Consider the following 14,885-nt stretch of genomic DNA (forward strand, 5'->3'; position numbering starts at 1 on the left):
TAGAGCTGTTCCCCACCCCCTCTTGTTCTGGATCCCCGATCTCCGGTCCCCTTAGCACCTTTCCCTCTTCCCACTGTCCCGTCCGCCAGGCCTTGGCGCCCTCCAACCCGGAGCCCTGCTGAGCAAAGTCCCGAAGCGGAGTTTCTAAGGCGCCTTTTAATTCGGTTACCTCCAGCTCCCAAACTTGCTGCCGCCCACGGGGCTCGGCCCTCGGCCGACTGGTATGCTGGGAACCTGCCTCCGATAACCGTTTTGGTGTCCTGATCGCTTGCTCTTCTTCGCCTCCTTGGGCCATCGTAGGTGGCTGGTAGCTCGTCGCCAGTCGCCGCGGCAGCAGCGACCGGCCGAGGCAGCCTGGCAGCAGCAGCCAGGGACTACCCGGGTGCACAAACCTTCCCAGCCCTGTCTGCACCACCGGCGGAGTCTCCATTCTTTCCTATCGCGTCTCTGGCTCCTTCGCTTTCCACACTCGCCTGGCCTCCGTCCCGCGATGGTTTGGGGTTTATTGCAAGGGGAGCGGCAGGAATTTCGGCCCCAGGCGTCTAGTTAAATTACTGTTTTATTATTATTACTATCATCATCATCATCATCATCATCATCATCATTATTGCTGTAACAATCATTTAGACTAAATAAAGCCAGGGCCTAGCTAGCCAACCCCCTCCAACGTTTTTATTTCATTCTCTATCTATTAATAACAACCACAACTAATGCCTGTTAATTAATTCCCCTTTCAGCCAGGGCTGCTCGGAAGCTAATTTTGGTTAAATCAGCAGAGGCTAATGGTAATAATAATAAAGGGATTGGGTCAGCCTGGTCAATTGAACTCTGGTTCTCCCTGGAAGGACCTGCTGCTTTGCAGACCCATGTGTATTTCCAGAAACCAATCGGAACTCAGGGTTACACTGATTCCCTTTTGAGTATAAATCTGTGTCATGAAAAAGGGGATTTATGTGAGGGAGGGACTTTCTTCACCTGCACTCCTTTTATTTTATTTTCCTATGTTTAGTTTTCTTTGGAGTTGACCAGCTAGGCTGAATGAGATTAAAGTTTTCCAAACACACATGGCAGTATGGAGGTTTTATGAAAAGTGGTGGTGAAGAGTTGGGAGAGACAGAGGGAAAAAAATGCAGTCAGAAGTTTCAGAACAAATACACAAAATCCTATGTTAGTTTGAATCTTTATTTTTCTGGCACACTTTTAAAAGGCTGTATTAAAATAGTGTTTTTTTTTTGCCTCAGGGAACCTCAGTCAACCGGAATACCTCTGTTTCTAACCCAGAGAATAATATTGTTAAAATTGCTTTGTTAATTTTTTTTCCTCGGGAATAATTTTCTCTTTTGGAAAGCACTTTCCCCGTCTCAGTAGAAAAGTCTAGCAGTTGTAACTTCTTGTTTCTTATTTTCTTTGGGGGAAATCAAAGAAAACAGACGGTGAAGGAAAGGGTGGGAAAAATTAAGTTTCATGGAAAAAAAAAAAAAAAAAAAAAAAGAGGTCCAGGGAGAGACCTGGGCCAAATGGTCACAGCACCAACTGGCGTGGCCAGGAAATTAAAACAATCCTGCTCCATCTGGGGGCCCCACAGGGCCACTGGCTGCCCGATCCCAGGTTTGGCTGAGCAAAGACAGGGGCCGGAGGTGGTGGTACCTGCAGCAGGGCCATGGACAGATGAGTCTTGGTTCAGCTGGCTCTCGAGGTTAAAAATCATCAGGAAGTTTCTAGGTCAGGCTGTTGTTGTCTTCCTGGTGGGAAAGTGGTGGGAAGTGGAGAGGACACCTCACAAGAGAAGCTTCTCTGCTGAACTTGCTTCTCCTGTCTGTCCTTTTAGGAGATCCTTTGGTTTTCCTTCAGGCTAGACTTTGCTTGGGCAAGAGACCTAAACCGACTTGGAAGGAGGCAAAGGCTGGAAGCATAGAAGCCTCTGGGCTCAGAGGAGGGTGTGGATGATGCATTTATTTCGGAGTCTCCTAGTGTCCCCTCCCTTGAGCCATCCTATCCCAGAGTTGGGGAGGAGAGATAGGGAGAGAGGGACTAGGGGAGGTCAGGAGCTAGTGTACAGGCAGGAGAGAAGCAATGGCCTTTACCATAGATTCTACATCTAGGCAGTCTTGAAACACATATAGTCTTTATTTATTTATTTATTTATTTATTTATTTTTTAGTGGAAATGAAAACTGGTGGGCTTTTTTTCTCAGCATCTGCTTTGGAGATGTTGGGGAGGGGAGAAGAAAAAATCCTATTGATGTCAGTTCCCTTTTCAGTTCCTAAGATGGATTCGAGCCCCAGTCCTCTTCTCCCCCTTGTGTCTCTTCTCTCGCCTCGCAGGTCAGCCGCTTGGAACAGACCCCGGAGGAGGGGGGCAGAAAAGGGGGGGGGGGGGGGGGGGTGGTCCGGCGTGTCACGTGACCCCCAGGGTTGCCAATGTCCGGTCCTGAGGGTATCAGGCCTTTCCAAGTTGCCACCCACTGCCCAGGCCTCACCCAGCGATGCAGAAAGCCACCTACTACGACAACGCTGCGGCTGCTCTCTTCGGAGGCTATTCCTCGTACCCTGGCAGCAATGGCTTCGGCTTCGATGGCCCCCTCCAACCCCAATTTCAGGCCGCCACGCACCTGGAGGGCGACTACCAGCGCTCAGCGTGCTCGCTGCAGTCCCTGGGCAACGCTGCCCCACATGCCAAGAGCAAGGAGCTCAACGGCAGCTGCATGAGGCCGGGTCTGGCCCCCGAGCCCCTGCCCGCCCCGCCCGGCTCACCCCCGCCCAGCGCCGCACCTACCAGTGCCACTAGCAACAGCAGTAATGGGGGCGGGCCCAGCAAAAGTGGTCCCCCAAAGTGCGGTCCCGGCACCAACTCCACCCTCACCAAACAGATATTCCCCTGGATGAAAGAGTCGAGGCAAACATCCAAGCTGAAAAACAGCTCCCCCGGCACAGGTACCAGTTCTCTGCCTTCCTTGTCCTCAGCTTTTGTCGGAGCCAGGAATGTCACTGTTATTCTAGCACCCAGCCCCTAGGCGCCCACGAGACTGCCTGGGAACAATATTAGGTGGCTGGCGGGTACATTTTTGATACCCCCACCCCCTAATGACCCCTGACCCCGCCAACACCCTCCTGCCTCTAGCCGCCCTCCACTGGAGCTTCTGAAAGCTCCAGAAGGCCCGGTGCGTGGCCTTAAAGCTCTTCCCAAGGCCACAGAGCCAAGACGAGGCGCTGCCGGGAGGATGCAGAGTCGTCAAGGATTGATTATTATTAAGTATGATTACTGTGGGTATTAATCACAATCGCTTGGACGGCCCGGGGTCCCGGCCTCCAGGCACGGCAGCCTCTTCGTGCCACACTTCCTGCCCACGAGTGTCCAGATTACCCCGAGGATTCTCCTCAGACTCCCATCCTGTCCTCAGGACGGGGTAGTCAGGGAGGGGAAATGTCTTTCCTGACCTGGAATTGAGGATAGGGGGAGAAAGCACGCACGCGAAAATCCAGCCCTAAATAAATGGCCATGCGGCTCTGTCTGCGTGACATGATCAAATTTTCATAAGCTGGGGCAGCGAAAGGAGAACAGGTCTCTTAATAAATGCCACTATTATAGAGTGTCCGCTAATGCGACGGGCGGTGGGGTGGGGGAGTGAGGAGGAGGCGGGGACGCGAAGGGGAGGGCGGCGGGGGCTCCGAGTCCAGGCCTGGATTTATTAAGAAACGATGCATTCAATTTCGGCGTGTTCAGTAATTATGTTTTATTTCATTTTCTCCCCTTCCCACCCCTCCCCCTCGGATCCAGCAGAGGGCTGTGGTGGCGGCGGCGGTGGCGGCGGCGGAGGCAGCGGTGGCAGCGGGGGCGGTGGCGGCGGCGGCGGCGGGGGAGGGGACAAGAGCCCCCCGGGGTCGGCGGCGTCCAAGCGGGCGCGGACGGCGTACACCAGCGCGCAGCTGGTGGAGCTGGAGAAGGAGTTCCATTTTAACCGCTACCTGTGCCGGCCTCGCCGTGTGGAGATGGCCAACCTGCTGAACCTCAGCGAGCGGCAGATCAAGATCTGGTTCCAGAACAGGCGCATGAAGTACAAGAAGGACCAGAAGGCCAAGGGATTGGCCTCGTCGTCGGGGGGCCCATCTCCAGCCGGCAGCCCCCCGCAGCCCATGCAGTCCACGGCCGGCTTCATGAACGCCTTACACTCCATGACCCCCAGCTACGAGAGCCCGTCCCCACCCGCCTTCGGTAAAGCCCACCAGAATGCCTACGCGCTGCCCTCCAACTACCAGCCACCTCTCAAAGGCTGCGGCGCCCCGCAGAAGTACCCTCCGACCCCGGCGCCCGAGTATGAGCCGCACGTCCTCCAAGCCAACGGGGGCGCCTACGGGACGCCCACCATGCAGGGCAGTCCGCCGTACGTGGGCGGGGGAGGCTACGCGGATCCGCTGCCGCCCCCTGCCGGCCCCTCCCTCTATGGCCTCAACCACCTTTCTCATCACCCTTCCGGGAACCTGGACTACAACGGGGCGCCCCCTATGGCGCCCAGCCAGCACCACGGACCCTGCGACCCCCACCCCACCTACACAGACCTCTCCTCTCACCACGCGCCTCCTCCTCAGGGTAGAATCCAAGAAGCGCCCAAATTAACACACCTGTGATGGGAAAGGGCGAACGAGGATTAGGGGATGGGGAGAAAGAGAGAGACTGTGGAGCTCTGGGGGGCAGCCTGGAGGTCTGAAAGAGGGCCCATGAAGGTGGTAGCCAGGCTTCCTGGACAGAACCGGCCTGGAGCTTCTTCCCCTCCCCCTGGCCTGAGAGGTTGCTTTTAAGTCCTCCACCCCTTGTTCCATCTGCCTGCCAACCCATCGAAAAGGAATCCACATCATATTGGAGATGACCCCATCAACCCCAGGGCTCCAGCACTACCAAGTTGGAATTCCACGCCCGGGAGTGGGATAGAGGAAGACGAGATAGGACGAGGCAGAAAAGCACATTTGAAAAATCAGACAAGATGGCTAGGCCATCATCAACCAACGGACTTACCTTACATCTTTGTAGGTAATTCCCCCCAAATCTTGATTTTTTTTCCTCAATTATCCTTTAAAAAATAAGAAAACACATTTCAAACCCAAAGGGCACAAAACACGTTCCCTTCCAACTTTCCCAAAACCTCAAATTTGTTCCCATTTATTTGAGGTTTATAGAGGTACCTACCTCCTCCACTTCTAGCTCCTGGTTTTTCTGCTCTAGAACATTCATATCTATACATCCCACCCCCATCAATTACAGTTTTTAGAGGGCTCAGGGATGGTGAGAGATCCTGAAAGAGCTGCCTATATTATAATTTTTTTTTTTTTTTTTTTTTTAAGGAAAAGTGTGGAGGCTAGGGCAGGCAGGTTGTTAGGACTGAAGGTTTGCCCATTCTGCTGCCTCCATCTCAGCTCCAGCTCCATCCCCCTCTCTCCACAGAAAGCAGTTGGTGGCACGAGGTTCTATACTTTTCTTTTCTTCTGTTGCTCTCTTGACTTAAAGTGAAAACAGGGTATATTTGAACAAACTGTCTGTCCCAGGCAGGGGCTGGGCAGGGCCTGTGTGCCTTGCTCAGCCTCCTGACAGGACACTTTTGTTGCACTTAGAGTTTACATTTTAATGGATGTAAAAACAACTGTGAGAGATGTCTGGGCCTGCAGAAGTCCAGCATTGCTCAAAAAAGCGTGTGTTCTAGTGAACATTTTCATATATATTTATTGGTTATAGCCTGTTAAAATATTTTCTTTTTTGTATTATTTATCCCCTTACATTATGTATTTATATGAGGGAAAAAAAGGAAAAAATTGTACTTTTTTAGTATTTACTTGTTATGAAGGACATTGTGTTTCCTGTCATGTAAAACCAGCTATTTTAGTTACTATTGTACTCTAGAAAAGAGCTGTAGATTTATGTTAAACTCGTACTTATGAACAATTGTAATTAGTTCTAAAAGGCATGAACTCAGCTCCTAATCGTCACTGTATAGTCCTGAATTTGTAGAACTAGAGTTAATTCCCTCTTGGAACTTTCTTTGTTCTTCAGTAGTTACTTTTTTCCTTACCTAAAAGGGTTGTCTGTCAAACAATTGTTGAATAAACTTTCTGTTATCAATTTTATCTTGTCCTGGTGGTTCAATTTAGATAGCAGAGCAAGGCTGCTGACTGCCAAATTTCCCCCAAGGGAAGAAGGACAAGGACATTGAAGACCCTTCCCTGGCCTTTTTGTCCACTGCCCAGGTTCCTGTCTCCCCCTTGATATGTCTTAAGTTTAAATACCATTTCTCACTCATAAGAACCTGTAACATTTTGCCAACTTCTTCAGCTGTGGTTTAAGTAACAAGTTGGGAGGTAAGGGGGGACTCTTGGATGCTCTCTGTAGGTTTTTCTGTTTGGCCTCTATGCCTCTAGGTTTTTCATTCATTGACCTTTCGTCTGTTAGCTCCTTTGGCCACAACCTCCATGCACCCCCCCCCCCCCCCCCCCTTCCCACTACCAACAAGAAAATCTGGCCGATTATGGTTTCTACGAAACCTAAACTTCGCAATCCTCTTCCGGAGCTACAAAGAAGTTGTCACGTGACCTGAAGCCCAACCACCATTGGGTCTAAAATGAAAACAAAGAAAAATGATTAATCTAAAAAAAAAAAAAAAAAAAAACTGAGGCCTAGACTTCTCAGGTCAAACTTTAAAACTAAGTAAAATTAAATCACTAAATAAAACTCGAGGCGGAGGGAGGGGAAGCATGTTCGATTTCCCCTGCCAGAGAAAGGGGAGAGGAGGGTGAGAGAAGCTGTTGGATCCAAGCGTAAATAAAACGGTCCCCAGGCTAATGTGCGGCTCTGTTTCCACCATCCTTGGGAAAACTTCATTTCTTAGTCGTGGTTCCATAAAAGTTTTATCACATTGGAGTGAGAATAGAGAGGGTCTGTCAAAGATGAAATGTCACCGCCGAGTCGCTGGAGCCGATAAGAGCGAGAAGACAGGGCGGCTGAAATATGGAGCTAATTCGTTGAAAGAGAAGCGATGGCTGCTTGCTGAAGAGCTGCATAATTCTAATTGTAAGCGATGTGCCCGCATTGCTTAATTAGGAGCATATATTTGGTGGTAGTGATGGTGGGGGAGTGAGAATCGTTCCAGGCCCTGCCTTAAAGAGAGGGCTGATTTTCATTTTTATGTTGCATCCTGGTAGTCCAAGGTTAGTAATTATAGTCTTTATGCAACAATAAATAACAATAAAAAAGCAACCTGAATCCTACACCCTCCCCCTTCCCCACCACCAAGTAGGATTTTAACTGGACTCATCCAAGCAGCAAGCAATTTAGCATTGGGTCAGGCTATAATTTAAAGGCATAAGAGCGTGCAAAGTTTGATTGGGATCAAATAACGCTCAAGGGTTTTTCTTTCTTTCTCTTTCTCTCTTCTTCCCTGGATAACATTTTCTGAATGATATAACTAGATGAAGCACCATGTTTGGCTCTGGGGGTGGGTTGGGTTGTTATTTATCTAGCAGGAAAGAGGCCAAGAAAGAGAATTTAGCTTAAGTTTGAAAAACAGAGCTTTGGCTAGAAGCTGGAATTGCAAACAAGAAAAATAAGAACCAACTTGGCTTGGTGTTCCCTATCCTTCTCTTTGGAAGATTCCAGGCGCTCAGCTAAAGCAGCCAAAGACGTGGGTAAAATATCCGTGCTGTTAAATTCACAGCAGGACAGGGGGGCGGGGGAGGGATATCTCTGAAAAGGAGGGTTCTCTTGGCCCCTTTTAACACCCAAGTTTTCCGCTGTTTGCTAATCTGGCCATAAAATCTGTCAGTGAGGGTTAGAGAGAGCTGTATTTCCTGCAGGGACAGTCTGCCCAAGTCGCCTGAGATAAGCTCTGGATCCTTCAGCCAGCTGGAGAAGCTGTTGCTAAACTTTCAGAGATGTTCAAGGGGGTGGACAGAGGGAGAACCCACTCTCAGGCCTCCCTGCATGACTTCCAGACAGCTACTATTTGGATTCTTCTATGCCCACCCCCATCCACACCTCTAAATGGCAAAAATTGTTTTCTTTGGAGCCGAGTTGCACACTACTGTCGCTGGCCACTTTGCCCAGGTCAGAGCAGCTCTCTCTGTTCTGAGCCCTCCAGAGCATGCCTCCTCGGTCCCTGCAGCCCCCACCTCCAACTCCCCTTTCTCCATCCTCCTCTCCCCCACCCTCATGCTTCTACTCAGACTTCTCTGTCCTTTTTAAGTACTCACCACCACCCACGCAGATGTTACATTGACAGAGTTTCTAGTTCCAGCTCCGGGCTCAGTTGCCATTTCTCTGCTAACCAGCCTTCTCCTCCTGGCTGGGCAGCAGAGAGAGAGGAGGGGGAGGGGAGGCCAGAGCCATGGGAGTTCTCCAGGCAAACTTTCCACCCAACTTAGCGCTTTCCCTCTGTCCCCATTTCCCATCTGTTTCCCAGCTCTCCCAGAATCACCTCTCTCTTTTGCACCCCCACCCCCACCCCCAGGCCTTTTTAAGGGATGTGAAATTTTGGCTGTTCCCTCTGCTTTCCCAAAGAGCCAAATTCTTTGATGCAATCGGAGGGAGCTGTCAGGGGGCTAAGATTGATCGCCTCATCTCCTCTCCATCCCTCTGACCCACTTATTTAAAAATCTTCCCCCAGATCGACTTTTCATTTTCTGCTTTGAGGCCTAGTTTCCCACCAATTGCTTGGGGCTCAGAGTCTTGTGCCCTCTCCCTATAGTAAATTACAACACTCTAAACTTCAGACTATCTTGGTCTCCTCAAAATAAAATAAATTTTAAAAACATTTTCCCCCAGGAGCCAGAAATGGAATATCATCTCAGTGGTCATTATTTCCACCCCCACCATCTTCAGGGAATTCTTCCTTGTCAGGGATTCTTTTTTTTTTTTTTTTTTTTTTTAACTAGCACAATGGCAAAAATGGGAGGGAAAGTCTCTTTGTCCTAGGGGAAAAGCTCCCCACCACACTCATGCACACACATAACGCTGATCTGAACTTCGAGAGTGCTCTAAGTTAAATCAATGGTTACCTCAGTTCTTGTTCAGGTCCCTGGATATGGATACAGATACAAGCTTGAGGCTTGAGTGGGTACATGCACATCTTAGACTCTGCCTGTTTTTGGAGGGGAGGGGGATGTCACAGAGAAGCATGGAAGCCTGAAAGTGAGGAAAGCAGGGGTATATAAGGGGCAGGGGCAGTGCTGCAAACACTGGGCAGAGAAGAGAACCCAGGCCACACAGCGATGGAGGCCAGAGGCCCAAAAATGCCCCTCATGCTCCATCTCACTCCTATGTGTCCGCCTGGGAGTTCCTGTCCATTTCCCAAGATTTAACTGTTGCTTTTGGAGGGTAACAGGGATGGTGGTGCTGATGATTGTAAATCTCTTTCTTATTTGCACCTTAACACTGACCTTTTTCAAAGGGTGGAAGCCTCTTTAGACTCCCTCTTCCTCCAACGCGGAGATCCTCACTCATCTTTTCTTGGGGAAAGGGAGAAGGGAAGGGGATGCTGCTGGCCACGTAAAGAAAGACTTAATTTACTCTATTAAAATACTTGGAAAAGAGGAAGGTTTCTCCCTTAGAGTCTATTCTTTTCCAGGCTTCTGAAACCTTCTAACCTTCGAAGGGGATGAGGAAAAGATTCCTCTAGCTTTTCTGGAGAAATGGAGGCATTGGGGAGAGAGCGTGTGAGGCAATGGTGTAGGAATGGGGGCTCATGGTGTCCAGGTCGTGGTCCTCTGGTGTTTTTGAATCAATTAAAGCAAATAATGCTCTCTGTTTTCCACCAGGCCCAGACGAGTGATTGGCGGAGGCCGGTCCCGTGACCACGAATTCCCTGTAATTTCGCTGGAGTCCTGGGTTTAATAGAGAGAGTCCCCATACGCTTGTATTTATCAGCAATATACAATTATAAAGGCCCAAAATTTAAAAAAAGAGAGACCGAAATCTCCCCCTCCCAAAATCGCTCCATTACATAAATCTGGGGGGGGGCAGGAGGGGGGGTCCCTTCCGATCCTCCCTCCTGACGCCCCCCCCAGCAGCCCCCTCCCCCACCACTGAAAGCCATGAATTTTGAATTTGAGAGGGAGATTGGGTTTATAAACAGCCAGCCATCGCTCGCCGAGTGTCTGACTTCCTTCCCCGCTGTCTTGGAGACATTTCAAACTTCATCAATCAAGGAGTCGACATTAATTCCTCCTCCTCCTCCTTTCGAGCAAACCTTCCCCAGCCTCCAGCCCGGCGCCTCCACCCTTCAGAGACCCAGGAGCCAAAAGCGAGCCGAAGATGGGCCTGCTCTGCCGCCGCCACCGCCGCCGCCGCTCCCCGCTGCCCCCCCTGCCCCCGAGTTCCCTTGGATGAAAGAGAAGAAATCCGCCAAGAAACCCAGCCAATCCGCCACGTCTCCTTCTCCGGCCGCCTCCGCCGTCCCGGCCTCCGGGGTCGGATCGCCTGCAGGTCGGTAAGCGTGGTGGGGGTGGGGTGAGGGGCAGCTAGAAGAGGGGGAGAAAAAGCAGTGGAAGGAGGTTAAAAAAAAAAAGGTGGCGAGCCTGTTGGGGTTCCTTACCCCCTGCATTCCTGGGATGGGGAAGTAGAATATCCCACTGGGGTTCAGGCCTGGCCGGTAACAGCGTCTTTTTTTTTTTTTTTTTTCTGTCTCTCTCTCTCTCCCTACGGCTGATTTTGGAAACTGGTTGGGGAAACGCCTTTTTTTCTGCTAGAAGAAAATGATTTGATTGAGGTTTTCACCGTATCTGTGTAGGGAAATGAGTATGTTGTTGCTGGGATAGACTCTAGAAGCAGGATAAGATTCGGTCCTTTCTGCCCCAACTCTAGGAGAAGAGGAAGAATTCAGAGCTAGGGAGGAAGAGGGGTGAAGAACAATCTTTATGACCCTCGCTCCGGTTGAGTTGGGAAGTTCCGAATTGAGGGGTCCACTGGGAGGGCTTGGGAGGGGGGATCTGAGGTTCTGGCGCCGAAGGGAGCCGCTCTCCGCCCCCTGCGTGGCCCGTGGGCGGCTCTGAATGCTTTGCCCTGACCCGGGCCGGGGCTGTAGACTAGAGAGGGAGAGAAGAAAACCCAAAAGCACTAAAGCGAGCGGCTTTGGGGTGGGGGCGGGGGTGGGGTGGCGAGGAAGGGGAGAGGTGATATGGGTTTTGGCGGATGGGGTAGTCCGAACTGAAGTTGGGCTGAGTACACGGCCCGCTGTGACGCCGAGCCTGTTTTCCCTGCAGATGGCCTGGTACTGCCGGAGGCTGGTGGCGGCGGGGCGCGCAGGCTGCGCACGGCTTACACCAACACGCAGCTGCTGGAACTGGAGAAGGAATTCCACTTTAACAAGTACCTGTGCCGGCCACGCCGCGTCGAGATCGCGGCCTTGCTGGACCTCACCGAAAGGCAGGTCAAAGTCTGGTTCCAGAACCGGCGCATGAAGCACAAGCGGCAGACGCAGCACCGAGAGCCGCCGGATGGGGAGCCTGCCTGCCCGGGCGCCCTGGAGGACACCTGCGACCCTGCCGAGGAGCCCGCGGTCAGCCCGGGCGGCCCCTCCGCCTCGCGGGCGGCGTGGGAAGCCTGCTCTCACCCGCCGGAGGTGGTGCCGCGGGCCTTAAGCGCGGACCCCCGGCCTTTAGCCGGTCACTTAGAGAGCGCAGGCGCGCCGAGCCCCGGCTGCGCGCTGCGCGGGGCGGGCCGGCCGGAGCCCGGGCCATTGCCAGAAGAGGTCTTCTCGGAGCGCCAGGATTCGCCTTTCCTTCCCGACCTCAACTTCTTCGCGGCCGACTCCTGTCTCCAGCTATCCGGAGGCCTCTCCTCTAGCCTACAGGGTTCTCTCGACAGCCCGGTCCCCTTTTCCGAGGAAGAGCTGGACTTCTTCACCAGTACGCTCTGTGCCATCGACCTGCAGTTTCCTTAACCCGTTTCCTCCTCCCGGTCCTTTCGACCCCCGCGCTCCTTGGCCGTCTACTGGAAAAATCGAGCCTCTCCCACCCCCAGTCGCATAGACTTATGTGTTTTGCTAAAATTCAGGTATTACTGAATTAGCGTTTAATCCACTTCCTTTCTTCTTCTTCTAAAATATTGGGCACTCGGGCATCTTTTAAAATTCACACAGAACAATTCCGTTTGGTAGACTCCTTCCAGTGAAATCTCAGGAATAATTAAACTCTGGGGGACTTTCTTAAAAATAACTAGAGGGACCTATTTTCCTCATTTTTATGTTTTAGACTGTAGATTATTTATTAAAATTCTTTAATAATAGGAAAAAGGGAAAGTATTTATTGTACGTTATTTTCATAGATTAAATAAATGTCTTTATAATACGAAAACGAGTGTTTATGTTGGGACCTAAACTCTTTCCCCGCGGCCCCAAGGCCGGTCCTCACCCCTCCAGGACCTGTGCGAAGTTGATTAGGTTCAGCGGCCCATGTGGCAGCAAAGCCTCCCGGGCCGGCGAAGTCCGGGTGGTACAAAGGTGACCCGATTGATGGCCGCTTCGCCCACGGCTCCGGTAAGAGTCGGGAGTTTGCAGGAAGCTCGGTCACCTCCCTGTCCCTCAGCAGAGGGCCTTTGGTCCTGAGCGGGTAGTTCTGGGGCCTCTGCTTAGAAATAGAGGTGGACAGGTCGAGGGAGAGAGTGTGCAGTGAACAGAGGAGGGTGCAAGGAGAGGAAGCCTGTGGACAGGCTTCAGGGTCGTGGCGGGGGCAGAAGTTTCCTGGAATTGGGAACAATCCAAGGGCTTCCTAGGCTTTTGCTTCTTATGACCGAAGCCGGTGTAGGACCTTTTTCCGAACTCAAGAAGCCTAGAGACGCGAGGCCTGGGGCTTGAGCCGGGCCTCTTTGGGAGCTGTAGGTGGTTCTCCAAGGAGTGGAGTGGGGCAGGGTAGGGGATTTTCTCGGGAAGCAGGGTCCCGCACCCAGGGATGGTAACTGGCTTCCAAGTGGGCAAGAGAAGAGGCCAGCTGAGAAATGTGGCGCTGCCGGGACAACCATGGACTCTGGGGCTGCTGGGGTTTGGGGGACCATCCAAGAAGCAGCCGGGCGAGAAGCCCACGGTGGCCCGGCAGCGTCGCGAGGCGCTGGACCTGCGGGGAGAGAAGGAGGAGCGAGGAGAGCGGGAGGGAGACAGGGAAGCAAAGACGATGCTCAAAATGGCGCTGGGGCCGGGCGGCGGGCGGGGTGCGAGGGAAGAAGCTGTGGCCGCCATGACAGCCGCGGCGGGAGGCGCCGGCCCAGCGGGGATCTGCCCCCGCCCCCGCGTCCTCCCAGCTGGATTTTCCAGAGGCCAGGGAAGAAGGGGGAGCCTGGGGAGTCCCACCTTCGTTTTAGTTTGTTTGATTTTTTTATTTTTAAAGTGGAGCCCAACGGACGCTGAGGACGCGAGATGAAAGGAGAGTCCGGGTGGATGTGGGAAGGGAAGGAGAGCGGCGGGTCTGCGGGCCTGGGTGTGCCTCATCCAGTCTGACTTTTGATTCTTCTCTGTGGGATTTGAAGCCAGGCCAGAGCTTTCTCTGAATGCAGACCCACCAGTTTTGACCAACAACTTCGTTTTCCGTATCGACACCATGTTCTATCTATCCCCCACCACACCCTGCGTGGTTCCTTGTAAACCTGGTAAGCGGGAAGCAAGGATCGATCTCCTCCATCTGCCTCCTGGTTTGTTCTTGGAAGGTGGAGGTTTAAAGGGCCCCGGAAAGCCATCCATCCTCCTTAGGTTTCTTTAATATTTCTCCCGCTCAGAAACAGACACCATGGGGCTACTCCCCCGCAGATGCTGCCCTTCTCAAAAAGTAGTTTATTTCCTGGGCCTCCAGACATTCCCCTGGACCAACAGGACCGGGATTTATAGTACCAGGCACCCAGAGGCAGCAACTGTCAGGATAAGCCAGGAGCCAACATAGGTTGTGACACAGAGGACTAGACAGGCCCTTTGCGTATTTTAAAATGGGTCCCTCAGTGTGGGAAGTACACACATCTTAGTTAGCTGGAACTTAATCCCTTAAACTGTCTTAATATAGAATTCATCTAGTGCATTAAATAATCTTACATCATGTTAAATTGCCCTGTTTCTCTCATAAATAAATTAATATAGAACAATTAGATGTGTTATAATAATATCATGTATCTTATTTTCCCTCATAAAATATATAGGTATGAAATAAATTCAATATATTAAAGTAATAATACACAGCTTATTGGCTTATGTGTTTATTTTCCCCATAAATAAGTGAATATACAATATATTAAAACTACGCTATACATCTCATTGGGCTGTGTGTTTATTTCTCCATAAAATATGCCCACAGGCAGTGTTTAACATCTTAAAAATCACAGCACACAAGCCATCTCTACACTAGCAAAATGAACAGATATTTCAGCTGGGGCTTTGATTTCTATGGACAGTCAAACTAGATAATTTGGTCTAATTAAAAATGCTCTTGCAGCTAGCTATAGCAGGTTGTTACAAAGATCAAGAATATCAGAAGTATCTTGCTAATGGCCTACCTTCCAGTTTCTTTGGTCAAAAGGAGAGCACCCTTCCTCAATGCCAAAAAAATGCAGAGTTGGCTCTGCAGGAGAGAATTCCTATCCCCCATCACGGTCTGCAGCACTCAAGGGCTTGTGATGCACATGTTCTCTGGAGCCTGGCTGCTCCATGGACCAGCAGCATCAGCACTATCCGTGAGCTACTTAGAAATACAGAATCTTAGGCCCCTAAATCAGACCTACTGAATCAGAATTTGCAGTTTAGCAGCTCCCCAAGTGATTTATATACACTTAAAATTTGAGAAGTACTGCTAGATCATAGTGCCACCTTGCTTTCTGCCTTCCTCCATGCTTCAGAATTTTTGACTCACTTTACCTGGCACCTGCCTTCCAATTCT

At 51.1% G+C, this 14,885-nt stretch overlaps 2 protein-coding genes and 1 long non-coding RNA gene across 3 annotated transcripts; 2 read left to right on the forward strand and 1 right to left on the reverse strand.

The window, feature by feature from the left end:
* Positions 1–2,485: 2,485 nt before the first annotated feature.
* HOXB3 (homeobox B3) lies at positions 2,486–6,109 on the forward strand. Its single transcript, XM_032163335.2, has 2 exons — positions 2,486–2,933; positions 3,778–6,109. The coding sequence occupies exons 1-2, from the start codon at positions 2,486–2,488 to the stop codon at positions 4,623–4,625; spliced, it is 1,296 nt and encodes a 431-aa protein (XP_032019226.1). The 3' UTR covers positions 4,626–6,109.
* On the reverse strand, positions 5,035–8,308 carry LOC131384477 (uncharacterized). Its single transcript, XR_009215366.1, has 3 exons — positions 8,232–8,308; positions 6,528–6,599; positions 5,035–5,065 (listed from the first exon to the last, which is right to left on the reverse strand). It is a non-coding gene; the product is annotated as an uncharacterized LOC131384477 (long non-coding RNA).
* Positions 8,309–9,803: 1,495 nt separating this feature from the next.
* On the forward strand, positions 9,804–12,329 carry HOXB2 (homeobox B2). The gene is made up of 2 exons (XM_032162608.2): positions 9,804–10,461; positions 11,238–12,329. The coding sequence occupies exons 1-2, from the start codon at positions 10,071–10,073 to the stop codon at positions 11,915–11,917; spliced, it is 1,071 nt and encodes a 356-aa protein (XP_032018499.1). The 5' UTR covers positions 9,804–10,070; the 3' UTR covers positions 11,918–12,329.
* Positions 12,330–14,885: the final 2,556 nt, after the last annotated feature.

The sequence above is a fragment of the Hylobates moloch genome, unplaced genomic scaffold (genome assembly GCF_009828535.3).
Source record: "Hylobates moloch isolate HMO894 unplaced genomic scaffold, HMol_V3 SCAFFOLD_10, whole genome shotgun sequence".
NCBI classification, from domain to species: domain Eukaryota; kingdom Metazoa; phylum Chordata; class Mammalia; order Primates; family Hylobatidae; genus Hylobates; species Hylobates moloch.

Excerpts from the sequence above, each read along its gene's own strand:
- HOXB2 (XM_032162608.2), top strand. The coding sequence starts at position 10,071 with ATGAATTTTGAATTTGAGAGGGAGATTGGGTTTATAAACAGCCAGCCA. Across the intron at positions 10,462-11,237 it reads CGGGGTCGGATCGCCTGCAG|ATGGCCTGGTACTGCCGGAG; the intron begins GTCGGTAAGCGT and ends TTTTCCCTGCAG.
- HOXB3 (XM_032163335.2), top strand. The coding sequence starts at position 2,486 with ATGCAGAAAGCCACCTACTACGACAACGCTGCGGCTGCTCTCTTCGGA. Across the intron at positions 2,934-3,777 it reads AAACAGCTCCCCCGGCACAG|CAGAGGGCTGTGGTGGCGGC; the intron begins GTACCAGTTCTC and ends CCTCGGATCCAG.